The sequence below is a fragment of the Ursus americanus genome, chromosome 15 (genome assembly GCF_024610735.1).
Source record: "Ursus americanus isolate L20-20 chromosome 15, mUrsAme1.1.p, whole genome shotgun sequence".
NCBI lineage: Eukaryota > Metazoa > Chordata > Mammalia > Carnivora > Ursidae > Ursus > Ursus americanus.
The window spans coordinates 20,567,360-20,587,201 of NC_142141.1; the positions used below are offsets into that span (position 1 = coordinate 20,567,360).

Sequence of the window (19,842 nt, forward strand, 5' to 3'; positions counted from 1 at the left end):
GATGTAAGCGCAGAACCTAAAACTTCCATTCCTTTTCCTCCACAGCAGTTAACCCCATACAATCCCTTCACAGAGCTGGCATTCAATCAACACTCTATCCCGCTCCTCTTTGAGTACTAAGACTCTGGAGCCAGAATTTCCACCCAGTTGCCGAAACTGACTCTTCCTTTCCTTTTTGATTTGATTCGAACTTTGATCGTTTTGTTAACTGGCTTGTTGTAGATATCTCTAAAGAATCTCCAGAACTAGCAAAATGCCCTGGTACATAGTGTTCAAAAATACTTGATGGGATAGTGGTTGAACAGGTCCAAAAATTAAAACGACGTGCGAGGAGGTGACTCCACTAGTCTAACCCATTAATTATGTACTTTGCCGTAGGAAGCGAGAATGCCTAACCCCCAGGCTAAGCTCGGGCAGCAGCAGACCTTCTGGCCCCGGGTAGGGCTGGGAGGCAGAGCCCAGCGCGCGCAGCCGCGCCCTCCTAGCCCGGCGGCGGCGGGAGCGGAGCTCGCGGTGTGGCCTGGGCCTCGGCGCGCGCCGTAGCGGCGGGCCCGGTGAGGCGGGGCTCCGAGCCAACCCCGCCCCCTCCCCCGGCTACGGCGTGGAGCTGCGAACGGTCTGGCCCTGTGGTTCCTTGCTTCATCCCTGCTGGCCGGTGATCATGGGACAGGAGCCGCGCACGCTGCCGCCCTCTCCTAACTGGTACTGTGCCCGATGCAGCGATGCCGTGCCCGGGGGCCTCTTCGGCTTCGCAGCGCGGACCTCCGTCTTCCTTGTCCGCGTGGGCCCGAGCGCCGGCGCGATCCCTGGGACGCCCCCATTTCGAGGTAAGTCCCTACCTCTGGGCCCCCGCCTTCCTGCCCTCCTTGGGTTCGCCGGAGGCGCCGAGTGGGCTTTTCTAGCTACCCTTCTCTACAGATGGGGAAACTGAGGCCCAGGTAGGCAGAAGATGCTTATGGTCACTAGGCTGAGTTGCGTCCGCGTCTCCAAGATTGAGCTACACCACGTTGTGGCTGAGCGGTCCCGCCTCCTGGGGCTCTCACGTAGGACCGCTCGCTCACTGAAGTTATCCCTTGCTAGACGCAGGCATTTATAACATTTATGGCCTCCCTCCCCCACGCAGCGCGCTCGGGCCCCCTAGGAGCCTTCCTGGGTTTAGGGGCTGCCTACAGCTCCAGGCCCTAAGCAAGATCCTGGAAATACAAACTTGTTTCTGTAAGATGAATGAGTTGAGGCAGATGCTTTCAGGCTCCAAACTAGGTTTTGATTATGCCTTGGGATATGGCAAGCCAGGTATTTATTATTTCCCAGATGACCTCTGGCCATATCTAAATAAGAATCACTTTTACATTCTTCACTTGAGCCACTCTTCAGAACATCAGGGGATATCAGCAGCATTTTACGGTTGAAAAGAGCGAGGCTCAAGGAGATAAAGTGAGTGGGCTGAAGTCTTGTGGCAGAGCCAGAACCAGAACTTGGGATTTCTGATTGGAGTGCCTGGATATTTTTGTTGTACCACAGGATAAGTGAGGTCCCGCTCATCTAACAACAGTATGATTCTGCCCCAAATCTTAGGTAGCACTCTAACCTGAAGTCTGGTTTTGCTTGAAGTCATAGGGGAGTTGGTGGGACACACCGAAAGGGTCTCTGGCTTCACGTTTTCTCATCACCCGGGTCAATACCACCTCTGTGCCACCAGCTCTGATGATGGAACTGTGAAAATCTGGGATGTAGAGACAAAAACAGTTGTGACAGAACATGCTCTCCATCAGGTATCGTGGCTTCTGGGTTTCTCGGACCGTTATTATGTATCTGCTGGGGGTTTTTGTTTCAAGCGCACTAGCTCACCTGTGCAGGTTAACTTATAATTAAGCTCACTAATTGGGTGAGAAGCTCTATATTGCAAGATGCCTCAAAACTTTTTTGGAAGGAGATACATATAAACCAGAGGTCAGCAAACTACAATGCTGACTGTTTTGCTAATTGTTGTATTGGAATGCGGCTACAGTCATTTAAGTATCGGCCGCTTGCATACTACAGCGGCAGAGTTGAGTAGTTGTACCAGAGACGGTATGGCTGACAAAGTCTAAAATAGCTACTGTCTGGTTCTTTACATGAAAAAGACTCCTGATATAAACTGTAAATGAGTGAATAAAACTTGTTTCTAAACCAGATGATTACTTGATAAACCTGCCTTTTGAAAGAATGTGGAAAAGGAAAAGACTCACTTAGTTAGAACTTTGCATTAAGCTATTAAAGGAAGAAATGTTTTTAAATGGTTCTTTGATCCTTAGGAGCTTAAATTCTTCTACCATTTGGTTACGGTATCCTTGGTATACAAGTGGTACTCACTATTTATTAAGTACCTATCAATGTGCCTAATATTATACAGGTTAAAAACAAAGTATTCAGCACTGACAAATGAGAAGCAAATGTATTTTTGTTTTGTTTTAAAGCATACAATATCAGCATTGCATTGGTCTCCTCAAGTAAAGGATTTAATAGTATCTGGAGATGAAAAAGGAGTAGTTTTCTGTTACTGGCTTAACAGAAATGACAGCCAGCACCTCTTTATAGAACCCAGGACAATTTTCTGTCTTACTTGCTCACCTCATCATGAAGATTTAGTAGCCATTGGGTAAGTACTTATCATCTGTTCTGATAATTTATTTTTGTTAATGAGCATATTTTGCATTTGCTTTGTCTTCTCCTGCCTCTTTTATTCCTCAGAGGAAGCCATTTGTAGGTATTAACCACTCCCTGAGCCCTTGGTATCCTTTATTCCTGTGACTTCCAGGTCCTTACTATTTCTCTCACTCTCTTTTTTTATTTCTTTAGTTTCTACAGTAATGTACTTTCCTCATTCTTCACATCTGATTTCTTCAGTCAGCCTCCAAATGTAGGAAATACCCTCTTCCCCCCTTTCCCTCTCTCAGATACTTGGTCCTGGAGATAACATGTACTCCTGGAGTGTCAGAGGGCTCAGCTCTGTCCCGGTGTCAGCCCTCTGTGTGGATTGGGAGAGTAGCCTGGCATTGGGCTCTCTGCCTCCACCTCGATCACCAAGGTTGTTTCACATAAACTGCCTGAGCGGGCACCCCCGTTTCCCTCACCACTCCATCTACTGCTCTCCCAAAGATGTCTTTTCACTTTAGTTTGAAGATTTGACATAAGCTCTAGAATGTTGGGGGAGAAAGTCTGGCTGGAGTGGATTCAAGAAACTGGGGGTCTGTAGTCAAGATACACATGGTGACTTTTGTTTGTTGTACAAATGTGCATAGACATGAAGCCAGAGGAGGTATGTGGGCGTTAAGGGAATACTAAATGGAAGATGATAAGGCATGTGTTTCTGTTGATGGAAGAGGAAGAGTTGGCTGCACAGATAAATGGTGATAAATACAGAAGTGATATTGAGAAGTCAAGGGGGGATTAGATCAGATCACAAGGAGAAAGGACAAGTGAGAATATGGAAACAGGTGCAGGTAGGTTTGTCGATGTGGTTGGAAGAGGAGGGTGTTTCATTCTGATGGCTTCTGATTTTCTCCATGAGGCATAAATCAGAAAGGTAGAGTCAAGCTCAAAGTGGGTCTGGGAGCATGCAGGAAGATGTGAAAATAGTCATCTCAGAGATTGGGAAAACGAGCTTACTGAGGGAGATTGTAGGTCCAGTGGTCCCTGTTGAGTGCCAAGCTATGGATCAAAGTCATGAATTCAAAGTAAACTATTCAAACTGATTGAGAAAGGGTATGGTTGGATTTGACAAGGTTTGGGGTTTTGTGGAGTAAATTGCTGAGAGAGACAGGACAAAAGGAGCTAAGGGTGTTTTTAAAGGAGTGATTATAATGATGGATGGTGCAATCTGCGGCCTGAGGGAAAGGACAGGAAGACAGGTGTGGATGTGTAATAATGAAAACAGGAGTCTGTGGATGGGTGGTCTGCTGGGTGAAGTGGGAGCAATGTTGCAGTGGGGGCACTAGAAAGGGAGCAGAATGGGTAGTAGGCAGGGGTCAGAGAAGGTTGAATCAAACTGACCTTGAAAGACAGGCAAAAATTCACAAGAAAAGAAATATTTCAGGTAGAAGGAACTGCACATTCAGACACAGGATTGAATCAGAACGATTTGTTTTTAGAGGCTCTTCAAAATGGTGATCATTCCCTGAAGGGCTGATTAAAATTACAGAACAGCTTGATCACTTGACTATTAGGTTGTAAAACATGATGGTTTTCGAAGTCCACGTCTGCAAAGATTGATATACGATTTCTTTTCTTTCTTTTTTTTTTTTTTTTAATAAAGCTGTAGTGGGGGCGCCTGGGTGGCTCAGCCGTTAAGCGTCTGCCTTCAGCTCAGGTCATGATCCCAGGGTCCTGGGATCGAGCCCCACATCAGGCTCCCTGCTCGTGGGGAAGCCTGCTTCTCCCTCTCACACTCCCCTTGCTTGTGTTCCCTCTCTCACTGTCTCTCATGTCAAATAAATAAAATCTTTAAAAAAATAAAATAAAATAATAAATAAAGCTGTAGTGGGGGGAAATGTTTTTAATAAAAGGAGGAAAATAAATAGAGCTGTAATGGTGTTTTTCCCTATAGAACTATCTAGTACATAGGAGATGTAAATAGGTACAGCCACTTTGGAAAGCACTTGCGCACTTTCTAGTAAAGCGAGGATGTGCACATTTTACATCCTGGCACTTCCACTACTACGCATCAAATCAGAAATTGTTTTAAGTGTGCGTAAGATTATTAATGGCATTTTGGTTTGGTTTTGTTTGTAATAGCCAAAAACGGAAGCCCTCCAAAAGAGAAACTGAATAGACATGTGCCATCTTCACACAATGAAGTGCTATCCAGTAGTGCAAGTGACTGACTGGGAACCAGAGTTACATGCATCAGCATGGATGACTCACTAACAATAAGTGAAAATAACAAGCTACAGAAAAACAGACCGCATGACACCATTTATAATATGAAGCTTTAAAATCTACAGAATCATTTTCCATCATCTTTAGGAATGTAGACAGAGAAAGGCTAGGAATGATGGAACAGAATATTCACAAATAGCAGTTTACCTCTGGGGAAGAGAGGGAGAGAGGTTTTGATTGGAGTGGGTTATACAAAGGACTTCAACCATATCGGTAATTGGTTTTTTTTCCCCTTAAGTAGGTTGGTGGACTTCTTTATGTGTATGAAGTACTTCGTCTTTTTTGTTTAAAAGCTATTAGAATTTCTCAGTGTCCTCTGAATTAAAAAAATGATAGTCTTGGAATATCCAGATCTAGAAGCTACAGTACTACTTAGCTTTTGTTAAGTTCATAGTTAGAAAAACAGGATCATTTGTAAAAAAGGGGGGAGGTGTAAGTGTGTTAGGACACATTCATCTCTAATCAGAGGGATTGCTGGGCCCCACAAATAACCATTCTTCTGGAAGTTCCCTTCGAACACTCTATGAGCTTTATGCCAGGCAATGTATGCTTTATTAGTGCCAAGAGTTTGATTGGAGGGCCAGGGGGACCAAGTGTCAGGAAATAGAAAATGAACATTTTAGAAAAAGGACAAAACAAGATTATTTCTTGCTTGCTTCCCTTCTCCCTCATCCCAAATACACTTACCTTTAGGAGTGCACAATAATAATTCCTAATCCAAAATGTTTACTGTTCTGTCTTCATTTTTCAATATTTCTAACTCTTGTTTTTTAGCTACAAGGATGGCATAGTGGTTATAATTGACATCAGTAAGAAAGGAGAAGTTATTCACAGGCTTCGAGGCCACGATGATGAGATCCACTCCATAGCCTGGTGTCCCCTGCCTGGTGAAGACTGTTTATCCATAAATCAAGAGGAAAATTCAGGTAGAGATGATTTAAGAGGGTTGAGTACTCCTCAGACCTAAGGAACAATGTGGGTAAACCTGTATCATTTGAATTACATTCAAAACTTTAGGTTTTCAGATCTATAAGCATAATAGCTAAGTTTTAAGAACTTTGCAAACTAGTTTTTCTTTGACAAGTTCATGTTTCATATAAATTAAAAACAAAATGACCATCTCTACCCTAGAAGAACCTGAAATTCCCAATGGTAAAGTTATAGCACAAACTCCAGTAACAAAAGGCTGCTACTTAGCCACTGGAAGCAAAGATCAGACCATTCGAATCTGGAGCTGCTCTCGAGGCCGAGGTAAGATTGATGTTTGATGTTTCTTTTGTGATATAACCTATAGTGATTGGTGGAAGTAGAAACTTTTTTATTGTGTCTTGTTATCCTCAGAGTGTGTCATCTGCCAGAAGGCACTTCTTTACTTTTCTATCCAGTGCTCCCCCCAGTCTGACTTCGGTTTTGGAGATGAGGGTTTCTGATGCATTCATAGAAGGGGCACTGTTTGTCAAAGAAGGCAAGATGGTTGTTACAAAGATAGAAATACTGGAACTTAATAGCAAGGCCTGAATCAGAGAAATGGAAAAGAGCTAGAGGTTTTAATGCAAAAATGCAGGATAAATAATATATACCCAGTGTAGAAGTACGTGTTTAAATTTTAAAGCTCAGTCTATCCAAACTACGGGGACCCTCAGTCCTTCATGTTTCCCAAGCCTCTCTCTTTGAACAGAACTTTCACCTTCAGTTTACAAACTGAGAGGGAAGAGTGGACGTGAGTGACCTTCATAATAAAAATTGAGCCTTTCTCCTTAGAGCAGTCTTCTTTCTCCACTTTATTTAAAAGCCATGAAAGTTTTATCATCTTATCCAAGTGGAGTAATGCATATAAAGCAAATAGCACAGTGCTGGCACATAGTTATAGCTTAGTCCGTGGTAACTAATAGTGTAATTCTGGAAAATAGAATTTTTTAAAGAATCGTGGGCTGCTTTTGGACATACTACAGCTGATCCTCCCAAATGGGGACAACATTAGTCCAAGAATCCCTCCAGAAGGGTAATCTCTAAGCTTATGGTTGTTTAGTACAACGGTTTTCAATTCTAGTCATGCAGCAAAATCACCTGGAGAGTTTCTGGAAAATGTGAGTACCTGGACCCCACCTCAAATCTACTGAATCAGAATCTCTAGGAGTTGGGCCCTCGCATATATATTTTTAGAGGCTCCACCAGTGAGTCGTTCTGATACATAATAGGGATTAAGGACCACTGGTGAGTAGCATGTCAGGGGCGGAGGGACTTCTCAGGTTGACTGCTGTATTTGTCCCTTCTTTTGGCTTTCTTGCCAGAAGAAGGAATCCCACTCTCTGTCCTGCCAACTTTGGAGAATCTTGAGTTGTGTTACCACCTGGGTTCACAGTTCAGTTGAAACCTCATTTTCCCAGACAGACAATATGCTTAATGTGCTTAGGTTGCCAGAACAGCCTGTAAAAGCTTGTTTCACTTAAATTAGACTAGTATTAAAACTCTGTATAGGGGCGCCTGGGTGGCACAGCGGTTAAGCGTCTGCCTTTGGCTCAGGGCGTGATCCTGGCGTTATGGGATCGATCCCCACATCAGGCTCTTCTGCTAGAGCCTGCTTCTTCCACTCTCCCTGCTTGTGTTCCCTCTCTCACTGGCTGTCTCTATCTCTGTCAAATAAATAAATAAAATCTTTAAAAAATAAATAAATAAATAAATAAATAAAACTCTGTATAATAACGTTTCCATGAGGAAATGAGGTCTGAATTCTAAGTAACCAAACTAAAAGACTTTTGAACCGCAAACTGTGTTGTGAACTGCTGGGGACTTCATGTGTGTAGTTTCACTGTCTTGAGCACCCACTGACCTTCTTTTAATCTGCAGGGGTGATGATTTTGAAATTACCCTTTCTGAAGAGAAGAGGAGGGGGTATAGACCCAACTATTAAAGAACGCCTTTGGTTGACACTCCATTGGCCCAAGGATCAACCAACACAGCTGGTATCCAGCTGTTTTGGGTAAGTCTCTTTTTGGTCATGCCCTCTCTGACATATTTTGTTTTCCGCTATAGCTTGAGGAATTCCTAGGTTTCTCTTTCTAGACACGGAAGATGGAAAAAGCAATGGTTAAGGCTTATATTATCATGGGCCATTTGTAATAGAAAAACCATGAGACAAATTCCTATGCTGTCTAATAATAGCACTGAGAAAAAAAATCCAGTAAGTATAGCCTGGTGGTTCACAGCGTGGACTCTGAAGTCAGGCAGAACTACATTTCAGATTCAGTCTCTTAACTTCTGTGTGTTCATGAGCATGACCCTTTACTCTCAGCTTCAGTTACTTCATATGTAAAACAGGGAGCTCACAGGATTTCCTGTCTCTTAGGGTGATTATAGCCATTCACTGAACAAACTGTATTGAGTACTGGCTTCTAGGTGCAGACAAGGGCCTTGCTTTTAAATGAAATGACAGTTAAAGCTTATAAAAATCCCCCCCACAGGGCCCTACCTCCCCCACACTGTCCCAAAAAAGAGAGGGTATGTCATAAAGCTTTGGGGCTGTGCAAATTATGGTGGCATTTTACAATTAAAGCTGTTAGGAAAATCTGCTGAAAGGTAGTGCAGTATAATCACGTCATTCAAAAAGAATGCAGGACCATAGTGAAGTACTCTTCCTACCTCTATCTTCTCGAGCAACTAGATTCCCTTCCCCAGGGGCAATGAGTGACTCCTTGTTTTTGTGTGTGTTCTTCTGGGCTGCTTTGTGCCTATGCAGTTTCTTCTCCTTAAAAGAAAATTAGCAAATTATTTTGCAACGGAGGGCCCCTACTCTCTGTCCCCAGATCACTTGTTTTCAGATTGCTTGTGAAAGAACTTGTTCTCAGATTGCGTGTTTTTCCTTCACAGAGGCGAGCTGTTGCTGTGGGATCTCACTCAGTCTTGGAGACGGAAATATACCCTCTTTAGTGCTTCATCAGAAGGGCAGAATCATTCAAGAATTGTATTTAATTTATGCCCTTTACAAACTGAGGATGACAAACAGCTGCTGCTTTCCACATCAATGGATAGAGATGTAAGAACTGCTTATTTTGCATTCAGCATTGTAGAGCGGTGATTTATGACTTGGATGTGATTAGGGGGCTTTTCAAACCATCCATCAGTTCTCATGCCCCACCTTAGACCCCCGAGCCGAGCAGACCAATCTCAGAGTTACTGTTACTGATCAGCACTAACTTTGTCAACAGCAGAGAGTTTGGGGAAAGGTGAGGAACCACCAAGATGCCTTTTCGTTAAAGCAGATATGATAAAGAATTGTAGATGTGTCCAGGGAAGGATGTGTGAGATCATCATGCTTTGGCTTTAAAATATCCTTGTCTATAGTTTAGGTAGAGAAACATCTGCTCTTGGTGAAGTCTCCAAGAGAGAATTGGCTTAATAGAGTCTATGACTATTGTTATGCAGTTAAGCTAGGCCTATTTGATACACTGTTTTCTCCCAAGCCCCTCTGTTAAACAAGTGAAGATTAAATATGTAGCACTCCCCTTCCCCTGGGTATAAGATATTTTGCTTTTTGAGGAATTCCTAGGTTTCTCTTTCTAGTGCCCTGAGGCCATCTTCATTCTTAGTTAGGGTTCGCCAAATGAGGAGATTACCAATGCTATAATACAGTAGGAGTGGGAACGCCAGTGGACTTTGGGAAGTGGGAGGCCTGGGTCGGGTTTATTCACTGTGTGACCTCGAATTCACTTGCCATCTCTTAGATGGATTCTAAGGTCCTTTGAGCTCTACAGTTTATTACTTTTTTTTCTAAGAGACACTTTTTCCAGTACCTACTGGAATAGTTAAAAAATTATATTATTCTTACCCATTCTTTGAGTCCATGCTATTTGAGATGTTCATTCTTTTTCCAGTTTCTCTGATCTTTTTTTATATTTAGACCCTAATCCTTGATTTTTTCAGGTAAAATGTTGGGACATGGCCACCCTCGAGTGCTGCTGGACCCTACCTTCCCTCGGTGGGTTTGCCTATAGCCTGGCTTTCTCTCCTGTGGACATGGGCTGTTTGGCCATAGGCGTTGGGGATGGTATGATCCGTGTATGGAATACACTCTCCATCAAGAACAACTATGATGTGAAAAATTTTTGGCAGGGTGTCAAGTCCAAGGTTACAGCGGTAAGGATGATTTCTTTGAGCTTGCTCTGAACTTTTTTCCAAATAAGTAATTCTTGTAGTAAGAAATTAAAAATGACCTGGATATGCATTCATAGAAGATACATTTAAGTTATAATATAAACACATATTGAAATTTTATCAAACTATTAAAAATGATAATGTGTCTCCTTCTTTGATGTGGAAAGGTGATGATTCGTGAAAAATGAAAATTACAAAACGTGAAATGCAGATTACATAACAATATATAGATGTTTTTTGTTTTTCTCTATTTAGTCTAAAAGCAATAAATGTTTGGTTAAAAGAAAAACCATACAGAATTGTTAAATCACTATGTTGTACACCTGAAACGAATATAACATTGTATGTCAACTATACTTCAATAAAAAAATAATAACAGGGATGCCTAGGTGGCGTAGTTGGTTAAGTGTCTGACTCTTGGTTTCAGCTTGGTTTCAGTTTAGGGTCATGGGATCGAGCCCCATGCAGGGACTCAGCGCTCATTCCGGAGCCTGCTTGAGAGTCTCTCTTTCTCTCAAATAAATAAATCTTTAAAAAAAAAAACAATAAAATAATAACAATATAAAGAGAAAAAAAAAAGCCAAACTGTACAGAAGTGTAGAACACAAAAAATTTTCCTACCCTCCACTCTATTCTCCCACTTCTATAATGCAGAGAACCACTGTTGCAAATTAATAGAATCCTATTTTCTAAACTGTTATGCACTCTTTTATCCCCACTCAACAGTGTATCGTGCACATCATTTAAATGTTTGAACCTATTTTTGTTTTTTTCAACTGTATATATTTAACTTTATTCACAAAAAATATCTGGAAAGATACAAAATTGGCAATGGGGTGTTTCAGATGGTGGGATTACCAGTGACTTTTACTTTGTTTCAATGCTTTGTTTCTTTTAAATAATGAGAATTTGTTACTTTTAAAATTAGAAGATACCAAGAGCAAGAAAGTTGTCCATTTGAATGCTTGAAGGATAACCTAACAGTTCCTTTAACAGTATGCCCCTTTCCTCATATGTTTTGTAGCTGTGCTGGCATCCAACCAAGGAAGGCTGCTTAGCTTTTGGGACTGATGATGGGAAAGTGGGATTGTATGACACCTACTCCAACAAGTAAGAAATAGAAGATTGTTTGGCCACTGACCATAGTGTCATTGATGGAGTTAATTTTGATTCATAAACCTGGATATACATCAGAATTGGCCTGGGAAACATCTTTAAGATACTGGCTGTGATACAGGCTTACAACTTGGAATTTTATTTTTAAAGAAAATTTTCAGGTGATAGTGGTTCAGCCTGTCTGATCTGTGGTTACCACAAAAATAAACCATTTGCTTTTGTTTTCCTTCAGCTTTTCTTACAGAAGTTTTCAGGTATCCATGAACATTGAAAACCTAGTACAAAGAACAGCCCTGTGCCTTCCAACTAGACTCACCAGTTGTTAACATTTTGCCATATCTGCCGTATCTTTGCACACTTAAAATTAACAGTAATTCCATAATATGATCTAACATCCAGTCCATATACAAATTTCTTCAGTTGAGCCAAGAATGTTTTTCCTAGCTATTTTTTTTTCAAATTCATTTCAACTAGGGTTCAACACATTGCATTTTGTTAGGTCTCTTTAGTCACTCTTATTCTAGAAGGGCACCTCTACTTCTTTCCATAACATTGTCTTTTCAGCTTGAAGATTCCAGATAAGTTTTTGGTGAGAATATTCTACATTTTGGACTTACCTAGTTATTTCTTTGTGGTGATTTCTAACTCATTTCAGTATTCCCCATTTTCCCTATAAGCTAGAAGTTATATTTAGAGCTTCATTGTCCATTCTATAGTCTTTAGCCACAGGTGACTAATGGGATGTGCTGTAGTGTAAATACACTCCAGAGTTCACTTCAAAAATGTAAGATATTTCAATAATTATTTTATTTTGATATTTTAAAAAATAATACTTCTGTATACTGAGCTAAATAAAATATACTGTTAAAATTCAATTTCATTTCTTTCTTTTGCTTCTTTTAATGTGACTACAAGAAAGCTTTCCTAAGTGCATATGTGGCTTGTACGTATGGCTCAGTTTATGAATCTGTTGCACCCGCAGCTATCCTAGATGCTTGACTGGATTCCAGACCTATGCTGTTCACTTCGGTAGCCCCTCGTGGCTATTTACGGTTAAAATAATTAACATTAAATCAAATTAGAAGTTACGTTCCTTGTTTCTCATGAGCCGTATTTCGAGTGCACAAGACCCAGTGCTTGCCTATTGAACAGCACAGCACCATTCTAGACCAGGGACTAGAGAGCCATGGCTCATGACTTAAAAATGGTTCTACCTTTATCAATTACTGGGGGAAAAAATCAAAAGACTATTTCATGACATGAAAATTAAATAGAATTCAGTGTCCACAGATGCAGCTTTATTGGAACCAGCCACGCTCATTTGTTCGCACCTTGTCAGAGGCTGCTTTCGCAGCACCAGAGCACAGTGAGAGGAGGTGTGACAGAGACCTCATGATGCAAAAAGCCTGAAGTATGTACTGGCTGGTCCTTTCCAGGATAAGTTTGCCAACGCTTATTCTAGATCATTCCTTTCTACGTAAGAATTATTTACTACACTGCAGAGTTAACCTTTTTTCTATGCAATTTTTTAAGTACATAGGTAAAACCTGTATGCCCTTAGTTACCTGCATTTTTTGTTCTGCAGTTAACTCCATTTTTTAATTCTCAAAAAGTAATACACTATTTCAAAGAGGCACTGAAGAAAAGAAAACCATATTTCAATTTAAATAGCTCTGTGTCATCACAAAATTGTTGACTAATTCCATTAAATTAATATCTCTGGTTACTATAAGCTGAATATCCAAACGAACACGGAAAGGTGTATAGTAGGAGGAAGGGTACTACTGTAGATAGGCTGTTAGGCAGGGTTCAGCCAGCACTACTTACTCTATTTCTTTGAGCCCAAAGAAATTGCGGTTTGTTGTCCAGAATGATAGTGATGCATGTGCCAGAAACATGGAAGTAAATAAGTCAACAGCTAGTTTGGTCATAGGTTCTGGACTCCAGGAATTCTCACATCATACAGAGAACACAGTTTACGGTAAAGCTAACAGCCATCCTGCCCTTTCCTGACACCTCACATGTCATAACCACCACAGCTTTCCACATTACCCTCCAGAGCAAGTTTTCTTCACAGTCAGAAACTTTAAAATCAAACTTCTCTAAAATTTTGTCTTAGTTTAAGAATGTTAATAACAGGGTAAGCCTAAAATGACTTCTTGTCTTTTACTTGAAAGTGAGGTGGGTCCATCTGCATGATGATAATAGACGCTTAGCAGTAACCTTAGTTCTGGGCTGAACAGTTTGCATTTTCTGTCTTATTCTGTTTTTCTCTAGTTGTGATAGCCTTTATACTCCTTGTAACTACAGTAACATTAGAATATATGACATTTAAGTGAAGTGGGCAATTGGGAGGGGAGAAGAGAAAAATCCCAAACTGGCCAGACTGAGGGGGAGAGGGATAACATTTTTTTTTCTGGGTAAAGTACATTTGGGACTTAATCATTTTAGTGGCAGATACCATTATATGGTACGTTATTGAAGTGCTGGCTTCTCCACAATCAGCTATTTGGAGAAGGATGCTGTTAAATTGTTTTTCTCTAATATCAGCAACTAATAGGTAGGAACCTTTTAGAAAAAGATGGGTCTGTTTTCCACTATGCCTTCTGTTTAAATTTTTGTTTGTCATCCCCTTTCCCCCCAGACCTCCACAGATTTCTAGCACATATCACAAGAAGACTGTGTACACTTTAGCCTGGGGGCCACCACTGCCCCCCATTTCACTCGGTAAGTATCTGAGTCATTCTCTAGCAAACATGAGAGCATTCTCTTTCTTTTGGTTTAATTGTAAGATATTCAAGCTAGAAAGTCATAAATATTCTAGTATAATAACTGCTGCTTATGCAGACTGCTGTGTCCCCCCAAGGATCCATGAGGGCAATCATAGCAGGTGATAAGTTAGAAATCACTCACGCATAATAAGAATCCCCAAACTCTAAAGCATTATTTGGTCTCTTCGAGCTGAATATTTTCATTGTGCATGTAGTTCGCTCCTGCTGGCTTCCTAATGTGTTTTCACTAAAATTTGCTATCACTTTTTTAATTTTATCACAATTACAATGGTATTGGACTGTATTAATGGAGTAATGTCACCTACACTTAAAGCAAACTTAGCATTCCTCAAATGATCTCTCTTTGTCATCACCGTATTCTGACCCTTTACCTCTTCTTGCTCCTTAGCCTTATCTTTATTATCCCTGAAGTGATATCCATAGTAATTGCAGTACATAGAGAAAATAATGTCAATCATCAGAACTCAAGCAGCATTGAGGTTATAGGTCATTCCTTCATTCAACAGCTGTTTATTGGTTCCTTGATTTGTGCCAGGCATAGTTCTAGCAGTCGTGAAAATAAAACTTATCCTTACAGAACCGCACAAGAACCACTGTTTGCTTCTTAAAAGTCAACAAGAGGATTGCTATAATACTAAACAAATCATTGCTTTGAGGACAGCTCCTTATAGTTAGTCATAGGAAGTGCTACAGCTCTATATATTTAAATGTCCAGAGTGGAGTGCTCATTTCTGAAAGAAAAGGTAAATTCTCATAAACATTGCGAACATGTTTTTTGATCCCAGCTTTGGCACCCATACTATTTGAATGGCAGAAGAATGTTTAAAGCAAATATGCTGCATTATAAATATTACTGTAGAATTAGTATATCTTTTTACTTCTCCCAACAGCTGTGTTCATATGCAGAGAACAGTGACTTTATTCCAATTCTTTTAAAACAACTCATAGTATGCTATGGTATAGCAACAAATAGTTAAGCTGAGGAAATGCGAAACCGATCAACTTTCTTTTCTTATCTCCTATAGGAGGAGAAGGAGACAGACCTTCCCTCACTTTATACAGCTGCGGAGGGGAAGGGGTTGTCTTACAGCATAACCCCTGGAAGCTTGGTGGAGAGGCCTATGATATCAACAAACTCATCAGGGACACCAATTCAATCAAGGTGAGTTCTTGTGGTCTAAAACCTTCTGAATCTTCATCTTTTTGGTTTCCCATCATGCATAATAAATGCCATTATTAGAGATATCCAATATGCTAATCAGATTTCTTAGATGTTCCTAAAAGCCTCAGTGAATTTGTGATTTATAACACATAAGATAGAAGTCTTTATCCCTGAGTAAAGCAAGGAACTTAACCACACACATATACATACGCACAAAAGTTTTGTCTCAGTTGCCATGGTGATTTATGATGAATTTTCAGATCTTGGATATAAAGCATCCTTTTCAGGCCAGCCACTTCCTCCAGAGTGAGACTTTGGTAAAAATTAATATAGTGGCCAAATGTGGCTGCAAAGTATTTTGCTCAACACAGAATAACCATTTTATTTTTAATTTTTTAGTGAAATAATTAAAGAATTGACACAAAAATAATACACATAGTTCCCTTATATCCTTGACCCAGATACCCACATTTAATCACTTTTGCCTTACCATTTTATCTGTCTATGCCAGAATTGTCTTTTGAAGTGAAACCATAAATGTTGAGATTTCCTTACTCTTTCAAATGAGCATTTTTATTGGTGCTCATTATTTTTGAATGACTAGCAAAAATAACATTTAATCATAAATTGAATTATTGTTATCATCTATATTTTTTCATTAAATATTATCTCAACATTAACATCCAACAATGAATAAAGGAGACAAAATTCCTATTCCTAAAGAGCTTTTAGTTTTGTGGTAGTTGAATATATGGATCAGAACCTCATACAAGGGGGGGCACCTGGATGACTCAAGTCATTGGAGCATATGACTTTTTTTTTTTTTAAGATTTTATTTTTATTAGAAAGAACACAAGCGGGGAGGGACAGAGGGAGAGAGGGAGAAGAGGCTCCCTGCTGAACAGGGAGCCCGAAATGGAGCTTGATCCTGAGACTCCAGGATCATGACCTGAGTCAAAGGCAGATGTTTAACCAACTGAGCCACCCAGGCGCCCCAGACCATGATCTCGGGGTTATGGGTTTGAGCCCCATGTTGGGTGTAGAGATTACTTAAAAATAAAACTTAAAAAACAAACAAAAACTTCCTACAAGGAGTTTGGGCTGGAGTTAGAAATTTGAAATTCCTGGGGCACCTGGGTGGCTCAGTTGGTTAAGCATCTGACTCTTTCATTTGGCTCAGGTCATGATCTCGGGGTGATGAGATTGAGCCCTGCATTGGGCTTCATGCTGGGTGTGGAGCCTGCTTGGGGTTCTCTCTTTCCCTCCCCTCTACCCCTCCCCAACTGCTTGAGTGCTCACTCATTCTCTTTCTCTCTCTCTCAAAAAAAAAAAAAAAAAATTCGAATTCCTTCAGATGAATGGTAGCTGAAGAAGCTGTGGGCATATATAAGATTGTCTAAAGAGACAAGAAGACAAGAGGGACAGCCTTGGGGAAATACCAATAGTTGGGAGGGAAAAAAAATAGAAGGAAAAGAAACAGAAATAGGAAGAAAACCAGGATAGTGTATATGAAGCTTTTGTTAAGGAGACTGACCCCCATGTTATCAAGCCAATGAACATGTTACAAGCTCTGTTGTGGGATAAAAACTGGCCTCTCTTTTTTTGTCCCAGTTAAGGAAATTACAATTAGAATGCTTGCTTTTAATAACTCTTGTAGTAACTCTAACTATGTAGGTTATTTACAAGTTGCATAATTAGAACATTTTAAACTCTAGGGATTTTTTTCTTGTGCTGTCATCATTGATTTGTAAGATATTCAGAGAGAAGAACAATGCTTTTAGTCAAGATTGGTTTGTTTTGCTTTCTAGTACAAATTGCCGGTACACACAGAGATCAGCTGGAAAGCAGATGGCAAAATCATGGCTCTTGGCAACGAAGATGGGTATGTGTTTGTTTCTTTAAAAAAAAAAACCAGAAAACTTTGTAATTGCACATACGTTTGATCAAAAGCTGATGAATGCCATCTATAATGTTAGTTGGGGCAGCCCTGTGGAATATGACATTCTGACCTATCCTTGATATCCTTGAATGATCCAGGAGCTCCCTGCATCTTTGAGAATGCAAAATAAGCTGGGTATTTTCAGTCTAGAGGAATGTTTGCCTGTTCAGTGTTTGGGCTGTCATTATGCTTCACAAAATGCTCATCTACTGCACTGAACTGCCTAAATCTTTCTTCTTTTTTTTAAAGTAAGCCTGGGCAGAAATGCTTTTTAGACCTCACTGTGATCCTTCTGATGTTGATCATAGCAACATAGTCCTAATTTAGCCACTGGTTCATTAATTCTTCTTTTCGCTTTTCCATAGCACCATTTATCACAAGAGCCTGATAAACACAACTTTACAGAGATTGTTGAGATTTTTTTAAAGCTGAATATACTTGTTGAAAGAACAGCCTTTTGTAGCTGGTTCTCTGTAGGAGAGTGACCTTTGCAGTGATAGATAGGGTTATCCCATTCCATTGCACCTTTATCTGAGTGATGGAATGAGGGAGATACCTGTTTACATTAGACTGTACTTTGATCATCCATCTTTTTCTCATGCGTTTGTTATTCCAGATCAATAGAAATATTTCAGGTTCCCAACCTGAAACTGATATGCACCATCCAGCAGCATCACAAGCTTGTGAATACCATTAGCTGGCATCATGAGCATGGCAGTCAGCCGGAGCTGAGCTATCTGATGGCCTCTGGGTCCAACAATGCGGTCATTTACGTGCACAACCTAAAGACTGTCATAGGTAACTTGGGTTTCTTACATCCTGGGATGATAACTGTTCAGCTACTTTGCATTCCAAGGTTTATACCTTTTTACTTGCTTCTTGGTATTAAAATGTTATTCTCATTGGGGTTTTTTTTGCTTTCAAAAGTAACATAGTCTTCTTAATTAAAATAAGACAGGTGCCTGTGTGGCTTAGTCGGTTATGCATCAGACTCTTGGTTTCGGCTCAAGTCATGATCTTGGGGTGGTGAGATGGAGCCCCACGCAGGTGGTTAAAAGAACCCCTTTTTAAAATAGGAAAACAGTGAGATTACTTTTTTCCTAATATGAAGAAATTATAATCTAACACTGTGCTGTTTCCAGAGTACTGCCAAGTATGTGCTGTCAGCCACAGTGAAAATAGTTGACATTTTTATTTTCTCTAGAATTTCCCATAGTTTTCTGAGAATTCTTATCTGTAAACAAAAAAAAAAAATGATTCTAGCTCTCTCACGTTAAAAGCATATGGAGAAACTATTAAAGTATAGACAGACTTTCCTAACAATAAATAGTAGACAGTATGTAACTTATGAGCGTGATATGTTAGAAAGCTTATCCTGGTCCTTATTATTAGTGGGATTCCAAATTAAGCATCCACTCGGCAGAGGGCATTAATTCTTCAGAGCAATGCAGAACTTCGTCTACTTTAACACTAACATCTCAGTTTGTTTTTTATTTCATATCTACTGAATAACAGAAAAAGACCAGAAAATGGCCAGAATCAATATTACTTCATTTCAGACTTAGAGGAAAGATGCAAGAATAATACAGAGCACTCTCGTACACCCTTTCACACGTTCAACAACTGTTAACCTTTTGTCATATTCACGTGGTTCCATGTATGTGTGTGTGTGCGTGCCTGTGTACATATTTTTTCCAAACCGTTTGTGTTGCATGCATCATGCCGCCATGGCCCTTAATATTTGTGTATTTTGTAAGAATGAGGATATTCCCTTACAACCCACAGTTCCATTATGAACTTCAGTTAATTTAACATTATATCTATACAATCAATCAGTCTACCATCCATATTCTAGTTTTGTCAGTTGATCCAGTAATGTCCTTTATATCTGGAATAGTCTCTAAGTTTTTTGTTTTTTTTTTTAATCTTTGAAGAATATTGCCCTGTTACTTTATAGATGTCCCCTCAGTCTGTGTCGGTCTGGTATTTTTTCATGATTAAGATCAGATTATATATCTCTAGCTACCATAAAAGTGATGATACGTCCTTCTTGATATCACATGCAAAAGATATTTTCATTTTAGTGGCTTTTAGAAAGACAGAAAGATAGCGAATGCTTCTTGCGGTAAACCCATGTGCCAGGCACCGCGTATGTGCCCACTCTCTTAACCAATAGATAATATTGCCTGCTAAAAGTCATCTAGAAAGCGTATGGCAAAATTTTGACTCTCCATGTTAACTCCACTGTGTCTTTTTGTTGTTGCTGTTGGTAGAAGTGACATCTTCCCCTTGTCTCTTAGAGAGCAATCCTGAATCTCCAGTGACCGTTACAGAGCCCTACCGGACCCTGTCAGGGCACACAGCCAAGATTACCAGTGTGGCTTGGAGCCCGCATCATGATGGAAGGCTGGTATCTGCTTCCTACGATGGTACAGCTCAGGTACTAGTAGGTCCTTATTCTGTAGGTTCTTCACTACGTACTCTAACTGGAGCTCTTTCCTCTTTTCCCCCAGTTGTGTACATTCTTTCCCTGGCCGTTATCTTCTACAGAATGGGGTATTCTGAGCTCTAGAAGTAGGCATTTTAGTTCATCGCACATATCTGGGCCCTTGGCAGGCTAAGATTGGGTTTTTGGGTTTTGTTTTTGTTTTTATTTTTGTTTGGCTTAGATGAAAGGGAAGCATTGATAGGAACTAGCCAAATTCTAATGTTTTTTAACTTTTTATTCTTACTGTCATATGATGGACTAAACTGATGTGAGAAGT

General features: G+C 40.2%; 1 protein-coding gene across 4 annotated transcripts in view; it reads left to right on the forward strand.

Annotated features, from left to right (window-relative positions):
* Positions 1-581: 581 nt before the first annotated feature.
* The window catches only part of GEMIN5 (gem nuclear organelle associated protein 5), a 42,427-nt gene continuing 23,166 nt past the window's right edge, over positions 582-19,842 (forward strand). For 2 of the 4 annotated variants that reach the window (XM_045791971.2, XM_045791972.2), the window contains exons 1-14: positions 582-827; positions 1,612-1,772; positions 2,457-2,638; positions 5,692-5,843; positions 6,049-6,168; positions 7,765-7,897; positions 8,785-8,950; positions 9,838-10,050; positions 11,093-11,178; positions 13,829-13,911; positions 15,002-15,138; positions 16,947-17,020; positions 17,694-17,875; positions 19,378-19,517. In XM_045791971.2, the coding sequence (XP_045647927.2) occupies positions 662-827; positions 1,612-1,772; positions 2,457-2,638; positions 5,692-5,843; positions 6,049-6,168; positions 7,765-7,897; positions 8,785-8,950; positions 9,838-10,050; positions 11,093-11,178; positions 13,829-13,911; positions 15,002-15,138; positions 16,947-17,020; positions 17,694-17,875; positions 19,378-19,517 (1,995 nt within the window). In that variant the 5' untranslated portion in view covers positions 582-661. The remainder of the gene's footprint in view (positions 828-1,611; positions 1,773-2,456; positions 2,639-5,691; positions 5,844-6,048; positions 6,169-7,764; positions 7,898-8,784; positions 8,951-9,837; positions 10,051-11,092; positions 11,179-13,828; positions 13,912-15,001; positions 15,139-16,946; positions 17,021-17,693; positions 17,876-19,377; positions 19,518-19,842) is intronic. The other 2 variants (XM_087867831.1, XM_087867832.1) reach the window with 1 other exon arrangement.